Source organism: Pelecanus crispus, chromosome 10 (assembly GCF_030463565.1).
Source record: "Pelecanus crispus isolate bPelCri1 chromosome 10, bPelCri1.pri, whole genome shotgun sequence".
Classification (NCBI taxonomy): domain Eukaryota; kingdom Metazoa; phylum Chordata; class Aves; order Pelecaniformes; family Pelecanidae; genus Pelecanus; species Pelecanus crispus.
The window spans coordinates 16,832,680-16,856,661 of record NC_134652.1 but is presented as its reverse complement, the minus strand read 5'-3'; the positions used below and the strand labels follow the sequence as shown (position 1 = coordinate 16,856,661).

Sequence of the window (23,982 nt, the reverse complement as noted above, 5' to 3'; positions counted from 1 at the left end):
TGCTTCTGTTTAGCCTCTCGGACTCCAGGAACACCAGAATAGGAACGCAGCCCCTCTTGGTAAAGGGAGTGCTGGGATTCAAGGTGCGTAATTAACCTTGGAACTTGCTGCTGCCAGATGTGGAGGCAGAAGTTTGACGGGCTTGCCACTGTGCCTGCCGTGCTGATGAGGCAGGTGCAATTATAGCTGTGCGTGCACTTAAGCCATGGCCTGCACGGCTCTGCCCATGGGCAGGAGGCAGCACTTGCAGGTCGTGCTGTCGGGGCTGCCATGGTCACTCCACACGAGGCGAGGCTGGCCGCACCCCCGGGTCCCTGAGAACAGAGCGAGTTCTCTCACCATAGCCGAGTGAAGGGGCTGCTAACTGCGGGGAGCATCAATAGCTGTTTGTGGTCTGATCGCTACACTTCAGCTCTTTCCTGTTGGTTAGGAAACCAGCAGCTTTGTGTAGATGCTGCTTTCGGTCTCTGAAAACACAGAGAGGCAGAGTGCTTGCCTGTGGAGACGGTGTTTGTTTTGGACCTTCTCCATGGTGGTTCAGAGCCACAGGGGCTTTTCGTGAGCTTGCAGAACAGGATATTGGGATCCTGGGTGTGAAGGGGCCGTACAGAGCTCTCCTGGCAGCCCACTCTTCTTTGAGCCGGTACACAGCACCCTCTTGCTGTTGCGCTGTTGTTGTTCTGCGAGAAATTTTGCCAGCACCTTATGGCTGTCACTCAAGACACCCCCTGTTCAGTCTGTGCCTGTTGACTCTGCGACCTGCTGGGATCCTCTTCTTCCTTGCAGCTCCCCTTAGCTGTTCTGTCCCTCAGTCCAGGCTCCCTCTCCGTGCTGTGCCAAGGGGGACTGGAAGTTGTATCTCTGGAGCCGGGGCTGTCTGCTGTCAAAAACCACTGTTAACCCTTCTCCCATCCCCAGAGACCCCCTCTCTGATGAATAGCATGACTTAATACTGGAATTAACTGCTTAGGAAGAGGTAGTAAATGCTTGCAACGGCAGGAGACGCTAGCTGAGACAAGGCCTGGGAAAGCCCCGAATGAAACCCTGTAGGCCTCTGAGGGGGTGGGTGCCCTGTCAGTTGTGCAGGCAAGACTTCAGCAGGGCAGAGGGATGAACAGGGCTCTCCCGAGTGCCCAGAAGTGCTCCTGGGCAAAGACAGTGAGGCTCGGTGACTGGAAGGTGCTTTTTTTTTTTGTGGAGGAAAGCTGCTTCATCCAGGTGGAGAGTGAGGGGTGCTGCTTGTTTCCCAGCAGTGTCCCTTGCCACACTGAGCTACAGGTTAGAGGGCTGAAGGTAAGGCAGTCCCTTGCCTCCCACCCTGTGTCTGACCACAGGGCACACGCAGAGCTTTCCTACTGGGAAGGTGTCACATTGGCAGTGGGTGCCGGGAGTGGAGAACATGTCCTTCTGCCAAGGCTCTTGTAGGATGCAGCATGTCCTTACCAAAGCCTCCCGAGGAGTGACTCTTCCCCCAGTTGAGTTGCAAGAATATTGAGGCAGGAGGTGAGTGAGGCAACCTGGCAGGGTATCTGAGTCAGAGCTGGAAATAGACTCCAGGAGTCCCAATGCTTCATCTTCCTCTGACCACAAAGCTGCCTTTCTCCCTGTCCTCCATCTTGGAGGGAGTTTGTGCAGGTCTTGCTCAGCATAGCGTGGAGGTGGTGGAGCCAAGGTGGGAAGCTGGGTGATCGCTAGTGTCTGGGCTCTTTGGTCAGCTAGCTCTCCCTCAGGAAGTACCTGGGGGGCTGTCCTGTCTCCTCCTGGCTTGCTCACATTAGAGAAGCGTTTTTTGGCATCTCAGCGAAGTGGAGCACAGCAAGGCTGCCTCTCTCAGGAGCCACGCGTTGGTCACGGATGCAGCCAGGCTGCATGGAGAGGGTAGAGGCAAAGTGCAGGCAAGTTCACCCCTTGCTGCCTGCTCTCGGCTCTGATCCAGTCGAGGCAGCTTTCAGTCCCAGACATGTTCACAGGCAGGGCTGGAAGCAGCTCCACCAGCTGAGTGCACATGGCTTCTTTGGTGCTTAGCAAGGTGCTGGCACCCCACCAGCCTTTCCCACTGCGGTGCCGGGGCCCTTCCCAGCATCTGTCTCCAGCGCTGTGCCTGGCTGATGGTCTGGGAGTCTCTTTGGTTCACTCTCTTTACCTCCTTTCTCCAGGTGTGAAAGATGGAAGCTGGACTGTGCTGCAGCTTGTGGAAGCCTTGGGGTAAGAAAAGCCTTATACATGTTATACATTGTGTAAGGGCCTTGCAGGGGAGATTCCCGCAAGGAGGGACAGTGAGAAGAAAAAGTGTGCATCCTCACCCAGGACGAGCTAGCTTCAGCGCTGGTAGATACACCACAGCGCACAGGCCTGCAAGGATGTTGTCTGCTCACAGCACGGGGCCTGACCAGTGCTTTGTCCTCCCAGGACTGAGGAGAGGTGTTGTGGCAGGCAGCCAGCTGCAGGGCACTTCTCGGTTGGGACTGTCCCCAGCAGGAGCTGCCTGAGCACACAGCTGCACATCACCATGTCACGAGTTGGCTGGCACTCAGCTTTGGCTTCTGTCTCCAAGCTGTCATGGTCTGGGACTCGGGGAGGCTCGTTTCTCCCGTGCTGGGGGCTGGGTTTGCCTCGTAAGAGGCTTTCCCCTTTTTTGGCCCTTGTGATCCTGGGAGCCTGAGTTTCAGGTGCAGAGCATGGTGCAAGAGCAATTTCTTTGGTCCGACTTGAGAACTTGGATTTATTGCTGTGTGGCTCTGGGGCTGGGTGCATGCATGCAGCATGGTCAGGGGAAGAGGAGTCTGCTCCTACCCTGCCAGCAAGTCAGGCAGGACTGGGCCACCGCCCCCCTGCCCAGAGAGCGGCACCTCTTTGTTTTTATAATGTGTCTGCTCAGGATGTGCTTCCTGCTTGGGTGTCCCTGCTCACAACAGGCCTCTTGGGCTTTCTCCCCACTTGGGCTAGGTCTTGTCTGGAGAACACAGATCTTCGGTTGCGAGGGCGAGGCATCCAGCTGCTGTCACAAGTCCTGCTCCAGTGTTACTCCCTGCTCCAGGAGAAGGAAGGTAAGGGCTGCTCTGGGCCCTTGAGTGGCTGCTGGCAGGCTGGGGGCAAAGCCTGTGCCACTGAAGTGTCTGTCCTGCAGTTGGCAAAGAGGTTAAATCAAAATTAAATCAAAGCACTGTGACAACTTTGTACATGTCTCTCAGGAGTCCAAAGAGGGCACGGGGCCTCCCGCTGCAGCCTTTTTGCCAACCTCACCACACAATTTGGGTCACTCCCTGAACACGCCAAAGCCCTGGGCACTGCAGCTGGTGCCCCTGGCAGTGTGTGGGTGTTGCACACCCAGGCATGCTCAGCGCCACGTGGGACGCCTGGGGGACACATCTGCATGTCAAAATCCTGTAGTGGTGATTCAGTGCAGGAAAGCCATCCTTCACAAAGCAAGTCATGCCGCAGCCCTGCGGTCTGCCCAGGTTAACTCAGGGGGAACCCTGGGGCCTGGGGAGGAGGGGAGATCAGCATAAGGGTGAGAGTGGAGTGGAGGACTGCAGTGGGGTGAGGAAGATGCCCCGTTCGAGGAGGCAAGGAGAAGGTTTGGCTGTGTTAAATGCCCCATAGCAACTGGCTGGCAGCAGGGGAAGCCAGTAAGTGCTGCCAAACTTTGACTTAGACTGGGGGCCTTGCTGATGGGTAGCTGAACCTGTGCCAGCAGGCTGGCAAGGCAGGGGGGCCCAGCTAGTAAGTGAGGTGGAAGAAGGGAAGGATGGAAGTAAAAGGTGCTTAGTCCTTGGCATTAGGCTCTCTGTAAGTTTCAGACTGGTGCCAGGCAAGGCCAAGAGCAGCTGTGCAGAGAGAGCAGGAACAGACTAGCTACTGGTGTAACTGGAGTCAGGTGTGATGACTGTGATATGGGGACTGGGGTGCTCCAGAGGGATGGCTGGGGGTGGGGAGGTTCAGTGGGGAGGCCTGGCAGAGCCAGGGCAGCTGGGTGAGGGGAGCGAGATGGGTTAGAGCCAAGTCACCAGGAGCTCTGGAGGAGGGTGGGCAGAGCCAGCTTCCCGGGAGGGCACTGGCAGCTGCTGTGACACCCCCAGCTGGCCCCGTCTCCCTTCCTGTCTCTCCTCACGCAGTTCATTTCTCAAGCGCTGCGTCAGGCCGCCTCCTGGGGGGGTGAGTTTCTGCAGCAGCTGTGGGCGCAGGATGCTGCTAGCCGGCTCTTCCAGTCTGCTTCCTGCTGCCACTCCCCAGGGCGGGTGTGCAGGCGCCCGTGGCCCGTGACTCAGGGGCCGGGAACGTGTTGTGGAGCCAGTGCGAGGAAGCCGGAGCTCCTGCTCCAGCTCTGCGCCCCACCCCACAACAACCTCCAGCCTCAGCTGAGCAGGCGTCTGCTGCTTCACTGCTGGTGTCTGCACCCACGTGTCTGGACAGGCCAGGGCAAATGCCTCTTGCGTAGCTTGAGCACCTCTGCAGTGGCCAGAGGTGGGTGCTGCCCCACTGCAGTCAGATGCAGGCTGCTCACAGGGGGAGGGCAAAGGTGTTGGAGCTAGGTGGGTGCACCCAACAGTGGCAGTTAGTCCCATTCACCACTGCAAGATATGGTTGCTGTTCGTCTGGCAGCTGCTTTTGGCAGAGCTGGGGCCAGCACCCGGCAGCTGCGTTTCCCGGGACTAACGCATGTTGGTGTATGTTTCTGATAGTGCTGCATCTGGTCCTGTTCTATGAGAATCGGCTGCAAGATCATCACCTCGTGATCCCCTCGGTGCTCCAGGGACTCCGAGCGCTGGTGAGCTCACGCCCCCCAGCCCACAGCGCTGGGATCTGCTCTGGTGGCAGGGAGGTGCAACACCTGGGTACAGGTTGGAGCAGCCTGTCAAGCAGGGCCCGGCTGGGCTGTCAGCTCCTGCCCAGTGGCATTGCCCTGTCTCCTCAATGCCCCTGCTGTGCCCCTTGCAGAGGGGCAGGGGAGAGGAGACTGCTTTGATTTCCTGCCCCATGCTGGTACTGGGGCAAGGATTCCCTGGCCAGCCTGGGGAGCAGCATAGGTGATAGGTGTCCTGTCCTGTGGGGTGGTGAGCTCTCCCCAGGGTAGGAGAGGATTGTGTGGGTGGCTGCTGTACAGAAGCAGGAGCTCTGTTTTATGTCTGCCATCATGATTTGCTCTTCTTGCTTTTCTCTTTTCCTGTCCCCAGAGCATGTGTGAGGTGCTGTCCCCGGGGCTAGCGGTTTCTGTGCTCAAAGCTATCTTCCAGGAGGTACACGTGCAGGTGAGCAATGTGATTTCCCATCCTCCCATCCCCGCTCACTGGGTGTCTGGGGATGGCCTGCCTGCCCTGAGGACTGAGTGCATTCAGTAGCAGTGCAGTGTAGCACATCCTTCAGCAGCAGTGCAGTGCTCCTGTGGAGCTTAGAGACAGCGTGTCTTATTGCAGAGCGAGAGGCAGACAACAGCTGAGGTGCCTGTTTGGACCTTGTCCTCTCTTCTCTCAGCCCTGAAGGAGTTATTTCCTTTGCTCTGTTCTCCAGGCTGTGTTTAAGTGCCCCCAGCCCTCAAATTCTCCTCCAATTTAAGATTGTTTATGCTGGCCGGGCCTTGGGCAGCATGTGTGGCCCTGCTGTTACTGTGATGGTGCATTCAAGCAGTGATGGACACTGTTCAGGTGCCATTGCATAGGCATGTGCACGCTGCATGTGGTAAATGGGATCTGCATGCCAGGAAGTGGCAACTGAGCTGCTGGGGGTCCTGCCCTCTTCTGAAGAGCATGTGCTGTCCTTGGGTGGTGGGTGGCAGTGCTGCCCTGTGCGGAGGCTTGTTTTGATTGCTCTGCTCCTCCCTCCAGTCCCTGCTGCAGCTGGACCGCCACACAGTCTACAGCATCATCACCAACTTCATGGGCACCAGGGAGGAAGGTGAGGGAGCAGATGCCAGAACCACTCTGGGGTTGTCCAGGCTGGGAAGATAGCTCGCTTTTGCTTTCTCTGAGGGCTCTGTGGCTCTGCCTGGGGAGAGCTGGAAGGGCTGGAGAGGCTGGGCTGTTTTCATGCCATGTTGGTGAGGTCTGGCGTCCTGCACCTGCTCACCCTCCTTCTTTCTGCAGAGCTGAAGGGCCTGGGTGCTGACTTCACCTTCGGCTTTATCCAGGTGATGGACGGGGAGAAGGATCCCCGCAACCTGCTGGTGGCCTTCCAGATCGTGCATGATCTCATTACCAAGAACTACGCCCTGGGTGAGCTTGTGCCTGCTGTGTGGAGCTGATCGGGGAACATGTTGCTTTTCTTTGAGCTGTTGGAGGGATGGCCCTTGGGTCTGACCAGGGCTGAGGCTGTCCCTGACATGCTTTGGGAGCTGCAGAGCCAGCCTGTTATGGGTGCTAGGCATGGCTGCTGTGCCTCTTTTGCCTAGCATCTCTGCTCACTCCCTCTCTCCTCTGCTTGCAGGTCCCTTTGTGGAGGAGCTTTTTGAAGTGACGTCCTGCTATTTCCCCATTGATTTTACTCCAGTGAGTGAGTCTGCTCCGTGCCACTGACTGTTCCTTCTGGTGTTTTCTCAGGGGGTCATGTCCCCTCCAGGGGATGGGAGGAGAGGGTGCACAAGAGTCTTGGCTGGGCAGTGTTAAGCTGCGAGCTGTGCTACCCAGGCTGGTGCCAGGCTGGCTGCAGTGACTGGCATTACTCCTGCCTTGCTGGGGATGAGATGATACAGTCTTGGCTGATGGCTGGTTTGAGAGGCTTCCTGACCACTGACCTGCTCTCTGTGCTTCCCTTCCAGCCCCCCAATGACCCTCACGGTATCCAGAGAGAAGACCTGATCCTGAGCCTCCGGGCCGTACTGGCCTCCACACCCCAATTTGCTGAGGTAATAAACTCCTAGGGGGTTCTTGAGCACCCCACTGTTCCCTGAGCACAAGCTGCATTTCATAGCGCTGCAGCTCCCGCTGTGGCTCTGTGGGATGGGAACAACTGGGACCAGGAGCCTGCACTAGGGCAGCCCTGTCTCCTGCTGGGGCTGGGCATTGGGAGGGTGCTGATGCTGACACCCTGGGAAGGGGCTCTCTGTTGCAGGTGTCCCTCCGCCTCTGCTCTCCTGACAGAGGCTGAGCTTGCAGCCCTGCAGGGCCACAGACAAGGTGGTGCAAAGGTGGTCTGAGTCTAAGTGCCTCTCTCTGCAGTTCCTGCTCCCTCTGCTCATTGAGAAGATGGACTCAGACCTGCAAAGTGCCAAGCTTGACTCCCTGCAGACTCTGGTAAGGAGGGATCCCCTACTCCCTTCAGCCCACAGCTGGCCTGTGGCAGCAGCAGCCAGCCACCTCTGAGCCCTTCTTCCTGCCAGCCAGAGCCTCTCCCTTACAGAGCCACAATTTCCAGGGTTCTAGTTTGGCCTGCATCGCTCTTTCCTCTTTTTTTCTCCCTTCAGTGGTTCATGCAGTTCAGCATGAGCCTGCCAGGATGGGCAAGTGTCCCTGCTCTGTGTCCTCCTGGTACTGGCTTCTCATGCTTTCTCCTGGCTTCCTCTTGCAGACTGCTTGCTGTGCCATCTATGGGCAGAAGGAGCTGCAGGAATTCCTCCCCAGCCTCTGGTCGTCCCTGCGCAGGGAGGTGAGTACCACAGGGCCCCTTACAAATGCTCCACCAGAGTTGGGCTCCTGCTGAGCAGGAGTTCACAGCCAGACCAGGCGGACCCCACCTTGGACAGCCCCAGCTGGAAAGTGGGGGGACAGGCCAGCCCTGTCAGCATGTCCCTGGGGCTTGGATGTGCCACACTGCATGTTTGAAGCACGTGGGAAGCGAGGCGGGAGCCTGAGCCCTTCAGCTCGCGTTGGAAAGCATGAAGCCTGTGGTTGAGGTCAGCACAGAGCTAAGCTCATCCTACGGCCTCTCCTGCAGGTGTTCCAGACAGCAAGCGAGAAGGTTGAGGCAGAGTGCCTGGCCGCGCTGCACGCCCTCTCTGCCTGCCTCTCCCGCTCCGTGCTCAGCTCTGACACCGAGGACCTGTTGGATTCCTTCCTCAGCAGCATCCTGCAAGGTAGCTAGCAGAGACACCTACCCTACCTCGAGCAGCCAGGCCTGCAAACATCCTCCTAGCTAGAGATCTGCCCTCCTGTTCTCTTTGAAGCCTCTTCTCTTTCCAGCTCTCACAGCCACTGTTGGTTTCTCCAAGGGAATTGGCTGCAGGAAGGGAGGAGAAGGGGGCACAGTAGGAAATGCCTGTTGGACTGAGTTGCTTTCCTCTCTGCTGGGATTGAGGCGTCCAAGGCTGTGCCGTGCTCTTGGAGCTGAGTGAAGCAGCTCTTTTAGGGAGGCTGTGTGGCAGCTCAGAGCTGTGCCCCAGCAGCATGTCCCAGCCCAGATATCAGCTGCATCCCCGCACGCGAGGCAGAGGAGCTCTGCCCGTGCAGCTGACACCCAGCCTATCTCAGATTGCAGGCACCATCTGTGCGAGCCCGACATGAAGCTGGTGTGGCCAAGTGCCAAACTCCTGCAGGCAGCAGCGGGTGCCTCCCTCCGTGCCTACCACCGTGTCACCCGCAGTGTCCTGCCCCTGCTGCTGGAGCAGTACACCAAGCACCCGCAGGTGAGGGGCACCCCAGGCGCTGCGGTCAGAGGCAGCAGGGCTGAGTGCACCCGCTGGCTCTGCAGGGCTTGGTGGGAGCAGGGTGTCAAAGTGGGTGTCCTTCCCTGGCTGCGGGTGAGGACCCTGTGGGCACCCTCTGGCCTCGCAGCGCTGGGCTAAGGCGTAGCTGTGTCCCAGCAGTGACGGTGATCTGGGTTATGCCTTTGTGTCCCTGCAGAGCAGCCAGAGGAGGACAATCTTGGAAATGCTGCTGGGCTTCCTGGAGCTGCAGCAGAAGTGGGGACATGTGGAAGAAGGTGAGGCTGGCTGGTCCCTCTGGAGGCACCATGTCCCGGGGAGCTGCTGACTCTGACCTCACCTTCCCGTATGCTGACAGAGAAGGAAAGCTCACTGACCTGGGCAGCTGCATGTACAACCCCCTGCCATGTCCCAGGGACCCTGCATGGTTGGGTGTCAACCGGCAGGGCCCCCGAAAGGGTCTGTCAGGTGCTGTGGCGGTGGCTGTGTGGTGACAGCCACACACAGACAATGATTCTATGCCTCTCTCTCCAGATGAGAGCACTCTGCTGTCGCTCCGAGCCCCGGTTTGCTCTGTGGTGTTCTCAGCACTGACAGATCCCAGTGTGCAGCTGCAGCTGGTCGGGATCAGGACATTGACTGTCCTGGGGTCCCTGCAAGGTTGGTGCCTCATTTCCCTTGGGGACGCAGAGGGAGGTGTCACCCTGTTCTGGGAGACACAGTGCCACATGGCTGCTGGGACGTCCTTGCCTGCTGCCTGTGCTGCCTGTCGGTGCACAGGAGCAGTGGCAGCACTTCGTACCCCGGCCACGAGCTCCAGGGACTCTTGGTCTCTCTCTTGCCTATTTGTGCTGGGCACCTTGCATCTCTGGTGTTTGGTGCGCTGCTGTGTTGCTGCTAGCCTGGACGAGGGGGAAGGGTGCTGGCCAGAACACTGGCATCTTTGGCTTTGGCTGAGGGCAGGATTCCTCTACGGCTCTTGTTGCAGGCTTCCTGTCTCCCTCTGACCTGGAGCTGGTTGTGGATCACCTCATCCGTCTCGCTCTGCATGAGGAGGATTCCCAGAGCAGGTGAGCTGGTGCTGCTGCAGTCACCCACGCTCTGGGGAGAGGAACAAAGCCTGGATTTGCTGCAGAGAGGGGCTGTAGTCTGGGGGAAGGCACAGGAACTGTCTGAACTAAAAGACCATGTGGGTGTAAGAGCAAAAGGATAAACCAGGAGATTTCTGGGTTGGAGATTAGAAAGTCTGGGCCTGTCAAAGCAGGGAGCCAGTAGGGTTAAAAAGGCAGATTGCTGAGAAGTGGGTTTCTGGAGGCATCTTCTGGCCCAGATCTTTGCAGCTGGTGTACAACCAGCCCAGGGTTTGCAGTGCTCACATCACCCCTCCTGCTCTCTTCCCCCCTGGCAGCGAAGCAGCAATGGAGGCAGCCGGATCTCTGGCCCCCATCTACCCAAAGGTTTTCTCTGGACGCATGGTACCCAGGCTTGAAGAGGAGCTGCAGTCAGGTAGGGCTGGTGGCCTTGGGAAGGGAGCGATGTCTGGTTTTGGGGTGAAGCCTGTGCCATCCCTGTTTGGTCCCTACCAGGCAGCAGAGTTGTGCCATATGGTGTAGGTTGGTGGCTTTCCTTTGGGGATTCCCAGCACAGGCGCTGTGGTGCTGGCCCAGGGAAGGCCGTGCCTGGTGCTGGCAGCCAGCCTGCGCCTCCGGGATCACCCCTGCAGTGAGGAGCTGCCCAGCCGCAGAGCAGGCAGAGTGCCTGGGGCCTGGCATGGGCTAGTTCGGCTGTGCTGCTTCACCCCATCCACCCTGGCAGGGTCTGGGCCCTGAATGCCCTTGGGTGAGGGGTGCCCAGAGTCACCCCAGTGCCCCTCTGAGGTGAGTTTCCTCTTCAGGGTGGGAGGAGGAGAGCTCCCGTGACCACTGCTCCCTGCGGCAGCGCTGCCTGCAGGCCCTGGCAGCCGTGTCAATCCACACCAGCATTGTGAGGGAGACCATCCCTGTCCTGCTGCAGCATCTCCGGAAGGTGCAGAAAGGTAACGCAGCCCACGACAGGCAGCTCCACGGAGCGCATCTGGGCAGGAGCTGCCTCCGTTACCAGGGATGGCTGGGAGAGAGCAGAGATGGCAGTGGGGCGAGGAGCCCAGGGCTGGGCTGTGAATCCCACCGGTGGAGGGGGAATAGTGGGGGCTACATTGCACCGGGATCCCGCAAAGATCAGCGGGGTGGATGCTGCAGCTGTTTGATGTGACCATGACTGTGTCCCGCAGGGAGCGAGGCCGGGAATGCCCAGGAGGTGGTCTCTGTGTGCCAGAGCCTGCACCGTGTGGCCCTGCAGTGCCAGAAGGACGCGGAGGGCTGCTGGTACTACCACCAGACAGTGGTGCCCTGCCTGCTGGCCATGGCTGTGCAGGCTGCCATGCAGGGTAGGTGCGGGGCTGGAGCGGGAGAGGGGAGAGCGGGCAGCTCCCCGGGCTCTCTGGGGTCCCTGGTCCTGCAGCCCGCGCTGCTGCTGCCGCCCTCCGGCACCCGCGGGCACTGCGGGCCCTGCTGCCAGAGGCAGAGCAGCCCTGCCCCACGGCAGGTGTGGGTCTGGGGGCTGTGCCTGCCTCCTCCCTCTGGGCAGCGGGCTCCAGCGTGTCCCTTTCCTCCCGCTGCCTGCAGAGAGCACCAACCCGCTGCTGGGCAAGGCTCTGCTGGAGGAAGAGGTGCTGGCTGCCATGGTCCCAGTCATCAGCGCTGCCACCACTCACCTGAGCCCTGAGTGAGTGATGCTGGGGCGGGACACCAGGCACTCCATCGTGGGGAGGGGCAGCTGTGCCCCCCCGCTGCTGTCTGTACAGGGAGATCCTGCACCTGCTGTGAGGTGACCAGGAGCTCTCCCATGACCCTCCCGGAGCAGCACATTGCGACGTCTCCTTTCTCCTAGGCTGGCTGCCCAGAGCGTGTCTCACGTGGTGCCCCTCTTCCTGGACGGAGAGGTCGCCTTCCTGCCCCAGAACAGTTTTCCCTGCTCCTTCCAGCCCTTCGAGGTGTGTTGGGTGCTTGGGGCTGGGGTGCTGGAACAGGGGCAGGGAATGAGGATGTCAGCACAGGCTGGCAGCAAGGACTGTGATGACATGGGCACTGTTCTTCCCCCACAGGATGGGGAGTGCTTGGAGGCACAGAGACGCCTGGTCATCCTCCTCATGGCCTTCGTCTGCTCCTTGCCCCGCAACGTAAGTTGGTGGGGAGCAGGGTGGAGAAGGGGCCCTGACTGATCGCCCTCCTGCCCAGGTCCACAGCGAGCTCCATGGGCAGAAGGGAGCAGCTGCAGCCCTGGGCTGTAACATGCTCCGTGTCTCTTCCAGGTGGCAATTCCTCAGCAGGAACGGCTGCTCCGGGAGCTGCTGGCACTGAGCTGCTCCTGCAACTGCCCCTTCACGGCCACCACAGCTGCCAAGTGCTTCGCGGGTCTGGTGAACAAGCACCCAGCGGGTAGGGGGGCTGGGCAGGACGCCGTGGGTCTCTGCCCACTGCTGGTGGGGGAGTGGCTCAGCCTGTCGCTTCTGTGTCCCCAGGGCAGCAGCTGGATGAGATCCTGCAGCTTGCAGTGAACAGGATGGAGCCCGGCCTCGCGGAGGGGCCCCGCCGAACACAGGCGCTCACCCTGCTGCTCTGGGTAAGGCCTGCCTTGGATGCGGGAGTGGGGAGAGCCGGGGGCTGGCCCGGCGCTGACTCTGCTCTGCCTGCACAGGTGACCAAAGCCCTGGTGCTGCGCTACCACCCCCTGAGCTCCCACCTGACGGACAAGGTAGGCAGTGGTGGGGCTGGGTGATGTATGGGGAGCCTGCCCCCTCCCCCACGGCCAGCTGCAACCCCCAGCAGCAGGGCGCCCTGTCTCAGGGCTGTCTTCCTCGCAGCTGCTGGGCCTGCTGGGCGACGCGGAGCTGGGCCCCGCCGCGGCCGACGGCTTCTCCCTGCTCATGGCCGAATCCCCAGACGTGCTGCACAAGGGCTGCCATGCCGACGTGCGCATCATGTTCCGACAGCGCTTCTTCACCGACAACGTCCCCAAGCTGGTGCAGGGCTTCCACGGGGCTGGCCCCGGTGAGCAGCCACCCCGTGAGCCCTTACCCAGGGGACCTGAGCCGGCGTCCCCTCCTTCCCCTGGCTGCCTGTAACCATCTCTGCTCTCCACAGACGTGAAGGCCAATTACCTGAAGGGCCTGTCCCATGTGCTCAACCACCTCCCCAAGCCTGTGCTGGTGACGGAGCTGCCCACGGTGAGCGCCAACCTCAGCGGGGGGGACTGTGGCAGCGTGGAGCGCACAGCCGGGAGTTACTCACGTCTCCTGTGTCCTCCCCACCCGCAGCTGCTTTCCCTCCTGCTTGAGGCTTTGTCCTGCTCGGACCGCGTGGTGCAGCTCTCCACGCTGAGCTGCCTCCAGCCGCTGCTGCTCGAAGCTCCCCAGATCATGAGCCTGCACGTCGACACGCTGGTCACCAAGTTCCTCAGCCTCGCCTCCAGCCCCACCATGGTGCGTGTGCCCCCTCCTTCCCCCCCATGCCCCTCTCCTCCGCCCCTGCCCCTTCCGCTGCCCTCACCCTGTCTGTCTGTTCCAGGCTGTCCGCATCGCCGCCCTGCGCTGTGCCTACGCGCTTACCAGCCTGCCCACAACAGTGGTAGGTGCTCCTGCAGCGGCCTGCTGCCTGCTCCTGCACGGAGAGGGGGTCCCAAACCTCCTGGGGGGCAGCTAACACCTGGTGCTCTCACTAAGAGCCCTTTCTGTCCTACAGCTGCTCCCATACAAGGCCCGAGTTATCCGGGCGCTGGCCAAGCCTTTGGATGACAAGAAGAGGCTGGTGCGGAAGGAGGCGGTGGCAGCACGGGGGGAATGGTGAGCCCGTGTGACCGGAGCTGCTGGGGTGCTGGCGTGTTGGGGACGCGGCTGATGGCACCATCTCTGTCCCCACAGGTTCCTGCTGGGGAGCCCGGGCAGGTGAGCGCCCTGCGTCCCCTCCCTGTGCTGACCGACAATCTGACCGGGCCCCCACTAACCCACCAAGCCATCCAGCTGATGCCACAGACCCTCGGAGCCCAGGACTGCCCCGAGTGCTGGGGCTGGAGCATGGGGGCTGGCAGACAGCACCCCTCGCTGCGGCACCTTCCCGGCACCCGCCGGAGGGAAGGAGCTGTGCCCCTCCTGGCTTGCCCAGCCTCTGCTGCGTTCAGGGACAGTGACGGACAGGCTCGCCACCTGTGGGTGGAGAGGGCAGGCCAGTGCACACGTGTACAGTGTGTGGCAACCCGTGCGCCAGAGGAATAAATATATCTGTTTTGGTAATGCTGCGGGGGTCTCTGTGCAGCCCACGCTGGGACCCCAGTGCCCTTCTGTATGTTGAGTAGCTAAAGGTGCTGCTGGTTACAGGCCCTTATGCCTCCTTCCACCTTGGGGAATCATGGGAAGTCTGTGCCCCCCCCACCAGGGAAAAGAGCCAGGCTTCCTTAAAAAAAAAAAAAAATTTATTGGATGGTCTTAAAAAGGCTCTCTGGGGAGTGTGTGGGGGACAGGTGTGCCATCCTCTGCACCCAGCCCTGCCCGAGAGCTGAGCTGGGCTGCGTGCTGGGCCGTGCCTGTGCTGGCGAGGGCAGCACCTTCAGCTAGAGCGGGGAGCAGCAGCTCTGCCACCTTTCCCCTGGGGCTGCCTGCAGCCCCCAAGGAGCCGGCGTCCCAGCACCAACACCGTCCAAACAGTTTCCCATGGCTCCAGCTTTGGTCAGCGATCCATGCCAGCACCCGCCTCGGTACTTGGTCCAAAGGGATCCGCAGTGGCAGAGCGGGTCGCCTGTGCGCTCCCCTGCCTGCGGGGAGGGACGTCTGCAGCACCCGGGCCTCAGATGGCCAGGAGTGGCGTGCGCTGCTCGGTCACGCAGGGAGGCAGGTCCCAGCTCAGCCCCGTCCCATGGGGCAGGTGAGGAGAGGGCAGCAGGACGCGGGTGAGCCAGTGCCTGTGGGGAGAGGAGCGAGGCTGTAGCAAAAATCTGAAGTCTCGGTGCTTCTCAGCTCTACAGAGCTGAGCCAGGGCTGTCGGCACCACCGAGGGGTGCGAGCCCGTGTCCCTGAGCTGCTGTGATGGCCGAGCTCCTCAGCCAGCTCGCTCTTGGCAGAGGAGGGGTGCTCGGTGGGCGGGAGCTTGCCACCAGGCAGGGCTGAGGAGCCACAACGCAGCTGATGCCCGGGTCCTCTGTGCCTCGCAAAGCCCAGAGCCGTGCGCAGCAGGGGATGCTTGCTGTCCTGCTCTGCCCCAGCTGCCCAAGGAGAGCCCCAGCACCCCCACACGCGGCTGAGCCACCACCTTCCCGGGCAGGCGCTTTACCTTGGCACGTCCACGCCCAGGAACACCTTCCAGTTATCCCAGCTGCCATAACTGTAGGGGTTCCTGAAGACCTGCAGGCCAGGGAGACACACATCACGTCTGGCTCTGCCCTGGCCAGCCCTCCCGCTCTGCGGGCTGCGCTCACCTTGCCTTTCTTCTGCAGTCTCTGCCTCTCCTTCTTGTTGATGTGCCGCTCGATGCTGGTTTCCCCACGGGTGATGAGGGCAGCGTGCCATACTGTGAGGGCACCCAGGGCCAACGCAACCGAGCTGGGGACGGCAAGGGACAGCGGCTTGCACACAGGTGCTCCTTCCCTGGTGCCGCAGCTGGTGGGGCTGAGGCTGCCTCCCCGCGCCCACGGCTGCGTAGGTGGGTGGGCTCATCTAATCCCCTGTGACACAGAGCTGAAACCTCTCCTCCTGTGTGGCCTAAGAGCTGGCAGGGCAGGGACGTCTGTGCTAGAGCGAGGCAGCCCAGCCCCGGGGAGGCAGAGGCTGAGCAATGTCACAGGGCAGGGGGCTGCACGCTGCTTCCACCAGCACTCTCCCTCCCAACCCCTGGGCCCCATTACCTGCACAGGACCCAGAGGTAGACCACACTCTTGTGGAAAGCTCGCTGGCGGAAAGAGAAGGTGGGTGGCGGGGTCTGGTAGTACGTCTGAAAGAGGACCAGAGCGGGACAGGATTACCCAAACTGCTTTATAGCTTGAAGCCAGCCAGATAGGGGAACTGCTACAGCCCTCACTGATGCAGAGCTCGGACAGCTAGAAAGGACTGTGGCTGGAACTATAACACAACAGCCAGGGTGATGGGGAGGCAGCCTGAGACAGCCACGAGACAGACAGACACCTGAGAGCCGGCACACAGGGGAGAGCAGTGGGCTGGAGATAAGGGGGCAGGGAGCGCCGTGGTCAGCGCAGCGCAGCGCAGCTGATGCTCGGGGCGAGATGTGTATGCGCTGCTGCGGCTTGCCCAGGAGAGCGGGGCCCGAGCAGCACATGCCAAGCAGCTGCCACCAGCTAAAGCCCCTGGAAGCTGGGCGCACAGGGAAGCAGAGCCCAAGCTGCTGGAGGCAGCGTCCGTGGCAGAGCTGCCCGGCCAGCCCCAGCTCTCTGACACACGAGACGAGCACGGGGACTGGTTCTGGCTGGGGGCTGCACCTTGAGAGCAGGGCCCCAGGCAGGACCCCGCCTGCAGCAGCTCTGCTCTGCACTGCCTGGAGCAGCTTGGGGGCAGGGATGTCCCACCTGGTTGGCAGCCACCTGCAGTCTCTCCTTCTCAAGCAGTTTCATTCTCTAGGGGGATGGAAAACAGGGCACCGGTTACGTGTCTCAGAGGAGGGGGCCCTTCCCCGTCACCCCCCCGCGGGACCAGGGCAGCCGGGGGCCTCGCAGGAGGAGGGAGAGGGGAAGCGAAGTCACTACAAGGCCAGGCCTGGCCCAGCATTGTTCTGCAAGCTCAGCCTGGGGAGCCCAGGCAGCCTCAGTGTACGGCAGAGCGAGGGCCGGGCCCTGCCTGCTCACCTCGATGGCTGCGTAGGCATCCCGGAACATCTCCCAGCCGCTAATGCTGCAGTAGATGCAGCCCATCGTCATGAACAGGCAGAAGGAGAAGAAGTAGCGGTGGTTGTAGTGTCCCACACAGTTGTTTAGCCAGGCTGCCTCTGGGGTTAAAGGTGTGTAACCATGACGGGCCATGGGTCCAAACCCACCCCAGGGACCAGGGTGGTTCTTCTGGGCCTGGCTCCCAGCACCCTTCCCCGTGCTGGCTGACTCGGGAGCAGAGTAGGGCAGGGAGAGGAGAGGGAAGCAGGGCTGGCTCCCCCCGGGAGAGTGCCGCAGGTTAGTACTGCAGAAGGATACGGCAGTGGTGGTCCATCTTCAGCACGCACCTGGGAGGGAGGAGAGCGGCGCCAGTGTCAGTGCCAGTGCAAGCACCATGTTTGGGAGGGGCAGGCAGCCCCCCCCAGCCCTGCGTGCTGTGCTAGAGATGAGGCAAGAAGCGAGCAGAGCAGATGGAAGGGGCCCCAGTCTCGCAGCGAGGGGTCCCAGAGGCTGCCCCAAGTGCTGCGGTGGGCAGAGGGAGGGAGCCCTACCTGTTGCAGATGCTGCAGTGGTGGGTGCGAGCTGGCTTGGGGGCAATGCATTTCCTGCAGATGGAGACGCCGGTGAGATTGTCCTTGGCCTGCGCACAGGTCAGAAGAGATTTGTGCACCCAAGCCCTGCACCCATCCCCTGCTCCCCACGCTCCTCACCTCCCCTGCACTCCCCCCGCCTCCCCTCCCCGCACAGCCCAGGCCCACTGCCCTGATCTGGAGGAGGCCTCCTACAATGATGCCACCAGGCTGGTTCAGCTGTTCCCAGTGACCGTCTGTAGCTGGTCCCCAGGGCCCAGCTGGGAGAGGCTGCGCTGCTGGTTGGTGCCTCACCTGCGGTGGGTGCCCGGGCGAGGTGGTGATGGCCATGTAGTAGTGGAAGACGATCATGATGAGGTTCCAGTGTCCGTAGGCGAGGTGCCAGCAGATCCAGGCAGGCGTGTAGGTCTGCAGGATGAGGGGCAGCAGGCAGATGTACACGATGGCCACGATGGAGCTCGTCAGCCCGATCACCAGTGCCACAAACACCTGGGAAAGGGGCCCGGGTCACCAGAGCGGGCAGCGCCTGCCCTTTGCTGCCTGGGGAGAGGCACAGGCAGGATACGGCCACAGGAAGCCAATCTGAACCACAGGCTGAAGGTCCCCACTCCCTTCCTGCCTAGAGCACAGGCAGCCCTGAGACTCAGTTGCCCCAGCCCCCAGAGCTGGGTGCCACCCTGCCCGGTGAGGGTACTCGCCACACCAAGGGTACTCACCACACCGAACCACCGGGTGACGTGGTCCACCAGCCAGTAGACGGGCTCGAAGAGGGAGTCGAGCACCACGTCGCTGTTGGTGAAGGAGTTGTAGAGCAGGGAGTGGAGGCAGAGGTGCCCGTAGTGCCACAGCTGCTCCACCTGCCGCACCAGCTTAAACCGCCGCCGCCGGCCCAGCCGCAGGCACTTGAGGAGCAGGCGCATCACCGCCGCAAACATCTGCTGCCGGCTCCTCATCCCTGCCACGCCAAGCCTGCGGGGAGAAGAGCTCAGTGTGGGCAGGCCACCCCGCTGCCTGGCTGCCCCTTGGGAAGGGTCTCCCCTCCCAGATGTGCCGATGCCGGTCACGCAGCTTCCCCGCACCGACTCTGCCGGACGCCTGCCTGCACAGCAGGGCAGGGGCCGCTCCTTCTCCCTGCAAAAGGATGCAGAGCAGGGGGAGCTGAGCCCGGACTCCTGGGGGCTGTAGGACCACTGTGGCTGGGACAGCTCTCTGCGTGGAGCAGCGGGCACAGGCCCCTCGGTGTCTGGGCTCAGACGCTCTCTGGTCCCATCTCATCTTTCCCAGTGGGGAGGGGGCCGGGGGAGCGACACAGCAAGTCTGACTCAGAGGAAACCAGAGAAGACACAAGCATGCAGGATGCTGGGCCAGTTCCAGACACAATCCCAGGACCAGCCTTTTCCAACAGGTTTGGGAATCTGCACAAAATGTATGCGGAGGAGCTGGGTCAGGATTACTCCTCCTCTCCTAGTGCCTTTCCTCACCCCCAAAAAGCAGGGCCTGGATGCTACTTCCCTTCACCTCAACCTCTGGACCAAACCGCAGAGGACACCCTTCCCAACCTCACAGCCCCAGTCCAAGAGTCCCAACACTTTCCCCCTTTCCCTTGCCTGGATCCACCTTGGACAATGCCATGTGCCAGCAGAGGAACGGCCCGGGGGCAGCCCCAGGCCGAGGTGATGCTGTGAAGTGCTCCCCTGCCTGCTGAGTCCCTCATCCACCTGAGAGCCATGCTGGGAGCAAGGAGGAACCTGAGCCGGCCCAGCAGCCAGGAAAATGATCTGCAGGGCTGGGGCCCCCATGCAGACAGGGTCCATCAATATTAAGCAGTGGGGCTGCCCCGGGGTCCTGCCAAGGCATGTTCTGAGCCTGAGCCAAGCGCTGGCCTCGGCACGGTGCTAGGAGACGGTGCCACGATGCAGAGCCTGTCCGGCAGGGACTGGCTCCCTATGCTGCCGTGCCCACTGTGTGCCCTCGGGGAGCAGCAAGGAGGGTAAGGGCAGGAGCTGCAGCATCCAGATGGGCTGTCCAAAGGAGCCAGGGCTCCCCTCTGCCCTGCCAGACGAGCATGGGACTGACCCCAAGGCTGGGAGCAGCTGAACACAAGGACACCAGACCCCCCAGCCCATCACAGGCATGGCTCCTGCCCAGGTTTCCTGTAGCCTGGTAAGGGAGAGGTGGGATATGCAAACCCCAGTGCCATCCCCTTTCCCGCATTTCCCCTTGACTCTGCCAAGAGCTTTTGTCTGAAACACATGAGGTGTGAAGTGGAGCAACAACTTCCTGCTGTGCAGCCTTTGGGTGGCAACCTGTCCCCGTGTTTTCAGTGTGGTAAGAGACAAAATGCTGCAGCCAGCAGCAGGTCTTGGGATCAGCCCGCACCTCCCTGCCCCTCAGAGAGGTTTCCTTGCCTACAACAGCCGCCAGCTGCTGAGCAGGCAGCCCACAGAGTAGGCAGCCACTGACCTGCCCCAGCGCAGGGCCTCCCTCTGTCCCCAGGCACCTGCCTGCAGACAGTGGCACAGCCACAGGGTTGAGGCTCCAGCAAAGCCATGCACACTCCCTGGCCCAGTCAGGCGCTGGGGCTCCAGCCCTCCCCCTGCCCATGGCCCTCCCCACATCTCAGTGGGGCACTGAGCCCACGGGGGTGGGACAGCAACCACCAGCACAGCCAAGACCACAGGCAACATCAGAGCCCGGGGGCAGGGGGACACACACCTTAGATTTGGCCCTACCCCAGGCACAACCAGGGCCCTGCTCCTGCCGGGTCCAGCCGCCCAACCCCAGCCCTGTGGCACCCTCCAGTGGCACCCAGCTCCACAACGCCCAGCTCCCCCGGTCCCACAGCGCCAAGACACCCTCTGGCACGCAGCCCCATCACGCGAAGACTGCCCATACCAACAGCAAAAAGCCCTCAGCCCACTGCATCCAGCCCCACGACACCCGGGATCCCCTGCCCCGCAGCACCCCCCGCCCCTCCAGGCCCACAGCATCCCCTCGGTTGCCTCCCAACCCCATAGCACCCCCAGGGCGACAGCGGACCACCCGCTGCCTCCCAGGCCCACGGCACCTCCTGCTCAGCCACACCCGCAGCCTCCCCAGGCCCACAGCGCCCCGAGGCCCACAGCACCCCTACATCGCCTCCCAGCCCGTCCAGGCCCACAGCACCCCCAGCCCCCGGGAGGTCCCCGGGCCCATGACGCCCCGCAGCAAAAGCCCCGTCCGGCGCCGCCGACCTGCCGCCCGCGCCCCGCCGCCCGCCGCCGCCATGCCCGGCGGCCCGCCGCCCTCGGCCCCACGGGCAGCGCCTGCCGCCCCGCGCACTGCGCCTGCGCGCCGGCCGCGCGGAGCATGCCGGGAAGCGCCCTCTGTCTGCTCTGGACTACAACTCCCAGAGGGCAGCGCGCCCACCGCTCCCTGCCGGATGGGGGAGAACCAATAGTCGCGCCGCTCACAGCGCCGCCTTGCTGCCGGAGACCAATGGGGTGAGGGCTTTCTGGGGGTGCGCTTGCGGCAGCGAACATGGCTCTTCCCGCTCGGTACTGCGTCCCCGGTGAGTGCGGGCCCGGGCGGCTCGGGGAGGCCGTGGTGGGGTGCTCGGGGCAGGAGAGGGGGGTCCTGGAGCTGGGGAGTGCCCGGGAGAGGGGAGGGGGTGGCCCGGGCGAGGAGTGCGGGAGAGGGCGGCCTGGAGCCGGGGGGCGGCGGGAGGGGGCTGCGTGGACGGGGGAGGCTGCGTGGAGGGGGTTTGGCCCGGGGGGTGCAGGAAAGGACTGAGCCGGGGGGGGGCTGCCCCGCCGCATGGGCCTGGCCAGGAGCGGGCACCGTGCCCGGGGCGGTGCGGAGCCGGGGACCCCCGGAGCGGGGCCGGGACACCCGGCGCCCTGGCAGCGGCAGCCCTGAGCACCCGTCCCTTAGGCGAGCGGCTGTGCAGCACGGAGGAGGCCACGGCTGGCAGCGGGACTTACACCCGGCACGGCTTCATCTTCTCCTCGCTGGCCGGCTGCCTGGAGAAGAGGAGCGAGGACAGCGGGGTGAGTGTGGCTGCGGCATGCGCTGCCCTTCCCCAGAGCCAGCTGCCGGGCGCCGAGGCTGCGCAGCCCCTTCCTGGTTGGGGAACTGGGCTCCGATGGGCTTTGGCCGGTGCCTGCTGTGAGCCTGGTCCTGTGCACTCCTGTGCACGGGCTGTGCCCCGAGCTAACCCTCGTGCCTTCTGCCCTGCAGCTGCCCGTCGTATCAGTGGTGAGAGATGCAGAGTCCCAGCTCCTGCCCGACGTGGGGGCTGTGGTAACATGCAAGGTAGGGTGCCGGAGTGGACTGTGATGCCAAACTGCACAGCCTTTTCTCTGCCTTGTGCTGACCTTTGTTCCTGCGCACATACGGGGTGGGATGAGGAGCCCCTGGGTTCATTAGCACCCTCTGTATGACTCCCTTGGGTCCCTTGCTCGTAAAGAAGCCAGATACTGGTACGGGGGACACCTGCCTCTTGACATTCCCTGCACTTGTCGTCTGCCCCGAGACTGAGGCAGGCTGAGGGGAGGTTTTTCTTTGCTTTCCCTTCCAGAACTCTTCCTGGGGTGGGGTGCATGGAGGGCAGTGCCTGGGGCAGCTTGGAGAAGGGGTGACACAGAGCAGGGACTAGTTTCCTTACGGTCCTGATGGTGGGAGAAGGACCAGGGTCACAGCAGGTCTCAGCCCTATTCTTGAGCGTGTCTTGAGTTGCACAAGTATCATCTTGCTCGCCTGGCTCACTGCCGGCTGTCCCACCTCCACCACCGCTACTTTGGTCACAAGGAGGACGAAGAGGAGGCTGAGTGAGACACGAGCTCCCTGCATACAGCCCTGTCCTGCCTGCACCCTGCCCTTTCCCTGCCTGAGGTGGGGTACGCTGGGGTGAGAGCAGGCTGATGCTGGCACTGATTCCCCTTCTCCTCCGGGCAGGTTTGCAGCATTAACTCTCGCTTTGCCAAGGTGCACATCCTGTATGTCGGCTCCACACCACTCAAGTCCGCCTTCCGGGGGACCATACGGTAGGGAGAGGGCTGGGTTCCCCGTGAGACGGGGTGCCCGAGCACCCCATCCTCAAAGGGGGGAGGAAGGCTTTTCTGGGCAGCCGGCCACCCTGGCAGGAGCTGTGCCCCGAGCAGCGGGCAGGAGTCCAGCAAGTCCTGGCAAGGGCCCAGGGAGGCCGGGGCAGCTCCTGCCGTGGGCTGGAGTCGCCTTTGCTGGCTGGCACTCAGATCCCTCCATCTCCTTTTTCAGGAGAGAAGACATTCGAGCCACAGAGAAAGATAAGGTCAGTGAGGCTCTGCCGGTGACTCTGCTACTGCAGCCACTCCCCCTCCTTTCTGCTGGTGGGGGGCACTTGTCCCGCCACTGATGAGCACCCCGACACGCTGTGCAGTTTTGCCTGCTCTCTCCTGTGCAGGTGGAAGTGTACAAGAGTTTCCGCCCCGGTGACATAGTCCTGGCCAAAGTCGTATCCTTTCCCCTCGTGCCGGGAGGGCCTGCCGGGGACAGTGGGATTGCTTGAGGCCCCTCGGGGAGGCCTTTCCCTTAACCCCTGTCTAACCAGATCTCACTGGGGGATGCGCAGTCCAACTACCTGCTGAGCACGGCGGAGAATGAGCTGGGCGTGGTGGTGGCGCGCAGCGAGGCAGGTAGGGACAGGCCGCGGGGCCCAGCTCGGGCAGTTCTGCCTCATCCCCGCCCGAGGGGCAGCTGATGCGGCCTCCTCCCTTTCCACATGGAGGAACACAATTTTGGGAAGGGGAACCCCTGACGCGCACGTCTTGTTCCCCAGGGGTGCAGATGGTGCCCATCAGCTGGTGTGAGATGCAGTGCCCGCGGACACACACCAAGGACTTCCGTAAGGTGGCCCGCGTGCAGCCCCAGTTCCTGCAGACCTAGCAGCCCTGCAGGGTGCGGGGACCCTGCAGGGCGAGGGGCTGCCAGGCCGGGGGCTGTGGGGCCAGAGCAGCCCCTGGGCTCCAGCATCCTCCTCGCGTGTAAGAGGCTGCAAGGGCCAGCCAGGCCCTCCCTGGCAGGATGGATTTTCTATTTTTTTGGATAATAAATATTTTTCAAGAGCTTTGTGCTCTGCTCAGTTAGGGCCAGAGGTGTGGCTGGGGTGGCTCCCGCAGCGGGGCTGTTCAGGGGACAGCTTCCCCTGCCCTGCGGCTGGGAGGAAACACGTGTTCCCGGCCCGCTGCCAGGGAAGGGGAACAACCCCGCGGCTTTGCCTCAGCGAGGCGAACAGCAGAGCTCTGCTTTGTGGCTGGGCGGTGCCGGCTCCAGGCGCGCGCCTCGCCCGGTTGGTTTCCCCACATCAGTGTCAAGCACAGAGAAGAGCTTGTCTCCCTGCCCCCGCGCTGATAACAGGTGCAGGCTGTGGCTGCGCTCAGCCCTGGGGTGCCGCATCTCCTCCGGCCACATGTGCCCTGCCTGCCTTTGGGGACGAGGGCGTGCCGCACCCAGAGCCCGCAAAGCACCGGGCGCAGGGATTGCGGCGCTGTGCTTGGCTCCCCGAGCCCAGTGCACCTCCTGCACCCCCATCTGCGCGCGGCAGCGACTGCTGCTGCCCGCCCATGGAGCCGAGGGAGGTGCGGGGTGGCACAAGGAGCCCCACACGCCCTGAGCATGTGGCAGAGGAAGGCACTGACACCTCATTATTGCGCATTACTTTTTATTGAACTGGAACAAGACAGCTGCTATTGTCGGACAGTTACACTGACCCCGTGCAAGCCCAGGCTCACGGCGCCGGCAGAGGGGGAGGCCACAGCGACAGGGCCGGGTACACGCACGTGGGATGGGGCACAACAGCACCTGCTTCACCAGCAGGACCAGGATGGGCTTCGGCTGGGGGAAGTATGTGGTGGACATGAACCTCCAGATGACCCGCTCCCTCCCTCGCCCTTGTCCAAA

General features: G+C 62.4%; 3 protein-coding genes across 10 annotated transcripts; 2 read left to right on the top strand and 1 right to left on the bottom strand.

Annotated features, from left to right (window-relative positions):
- Window positions 1-4,735: 4,735 nt before the first annotated feature.
- MMS19 (MMS19 cytosolic iron-sulfur assembly component) lies at window positions 4,736-13,591 on the top strand. Its single transcript, XM_075717834.1, has 28 exons — window positions 4,736-4,768; window positions 5,175-5,249; window positions 5,823-5,892; window positions 6,081-6,209; window positions 6,421-6,482; window positions 6,752-6,838; window positions 7,152-7,226; window positions 7,501-7,578; window positions 7,867-8,005; window positions 8,400-8,554; window positions 8,772-8,850; window positions 9,107-9,232; window positions 9,561-9,642; window positions 9,981-10,087; window positions 10,467-10,615; window positions 10,850-10,997; window positions 11,236-11,335; window positions 11,501-11,603; window positions 11,715-11,789; window positions 11,922-12,048; window positions 12,132-12,232; window positions 12,308-12,364; window positions 12,474-12,660; window positions 12,754-12,836; window positions 12,927-13,091; window positions 13,177-13,236; window positions 13,351-13,451; window positions 13,530-13,591. Exons 2-28 carry the CDS (start codon window positions 5,178-5,180, stop codon window positions 13,555-13,557), a joined length of 2,745 nt encoding a protein of 914 aa, XP_075573949.1. The 5' UTR covers window positions 4,736-4,768; window positions 5,175-5,177; the 3' UTR covers window positions 13,558-13,591.
- Window positions 13,592-14,419: 828 nt separating this feature from the next.
- Window positions 14,420-17,996, bottom strand: ZDHHC16 (zDHHC palmitoyltransferase 16). 5 transcript variants are annotated; one of them, XM_075717835.1, is made up of 10 exons: window positions 17,781-17,996; window positions 17,359-17,553; window positions 17,026-17,114; window positions 16,793-16,821; window positions 16,454-16,587; window positions 16,178-16,225; window positions 15,503-15,588; window positions 15,077-15,200; window positions 14,932-15,002; window positions 14,420-14,563 (listed from the first exon to the last, which is right to left on the bottom strand). In XM_075717835.1, the coding sequence occupies exons 1-10, from the start codon at window positions 17,982-17,984 to the stop codon at window positions 14,449-14,451; spliced, it is 1,095 nt and encodes a 364-aa protein (XP_075573950.1). In that variant the 5' UTR covers window positions 17,985-17,996; the 3' UTR covers window positions 14,420-14,448. The 5 variants fall into 5 exon arrangements, with proteins under 5 accessions (XP_075573950.1, XP_075573952.1, XP_075573951.1 ...); XM_075717837.1 differs by having other exon boundaries at window positions 15,077-15,146; XM_075717836.1 differs by lacking the exon at window positions 16,178-16,225.
- Window positions 17,997-20,582: 2,586 nt separating this feature from the next.
- On the top strand, window positions 20,583-23,057 carry EXOSC1 (exosome component 1). Of its 4 annotated transcripts, XM_075717352.1 has the most exons (8): window positions 20,583-20,614; window positions 20,977-21,092; window positions 21,283-21,357; window positions 22,000-22,088; window positions 22,321-22,354; window positions 22,487-22,537; window positions 22,634-22,718; window positions 22,862-23,057. In XM_075717352.1, the coding sequence occupies exons 1-8, from the start codon at window positions 20,584-20,586 to the stop codon at window positions 22,966-22,968; spliced, it is 588 nt and encodes a 195-aa protein (XP_075573467.1). In that variant the 5' UTR covers window position 20,583; the 3' UTR covers window positions 22,969-23,057. The 4 variants fall into 4 exon arrangements, with proteins under 4 accessions (XP_075573467.1, XP_075573468.1, XP_075573469.1 ...); XM_075717353.1 differs by lacking the exon at window positions 21,283-21,357; XM_075717354.1 differs by lacking the exons at window positions 22,487-22,537; window positions 22,634-22,718 and having other exon boundaries at window positions 22,321-22,358; window positions 22,859-23,057.
- The last annotated feature ends 925 nt before the right edge of the window (window positions 23,058-23,982 follow it).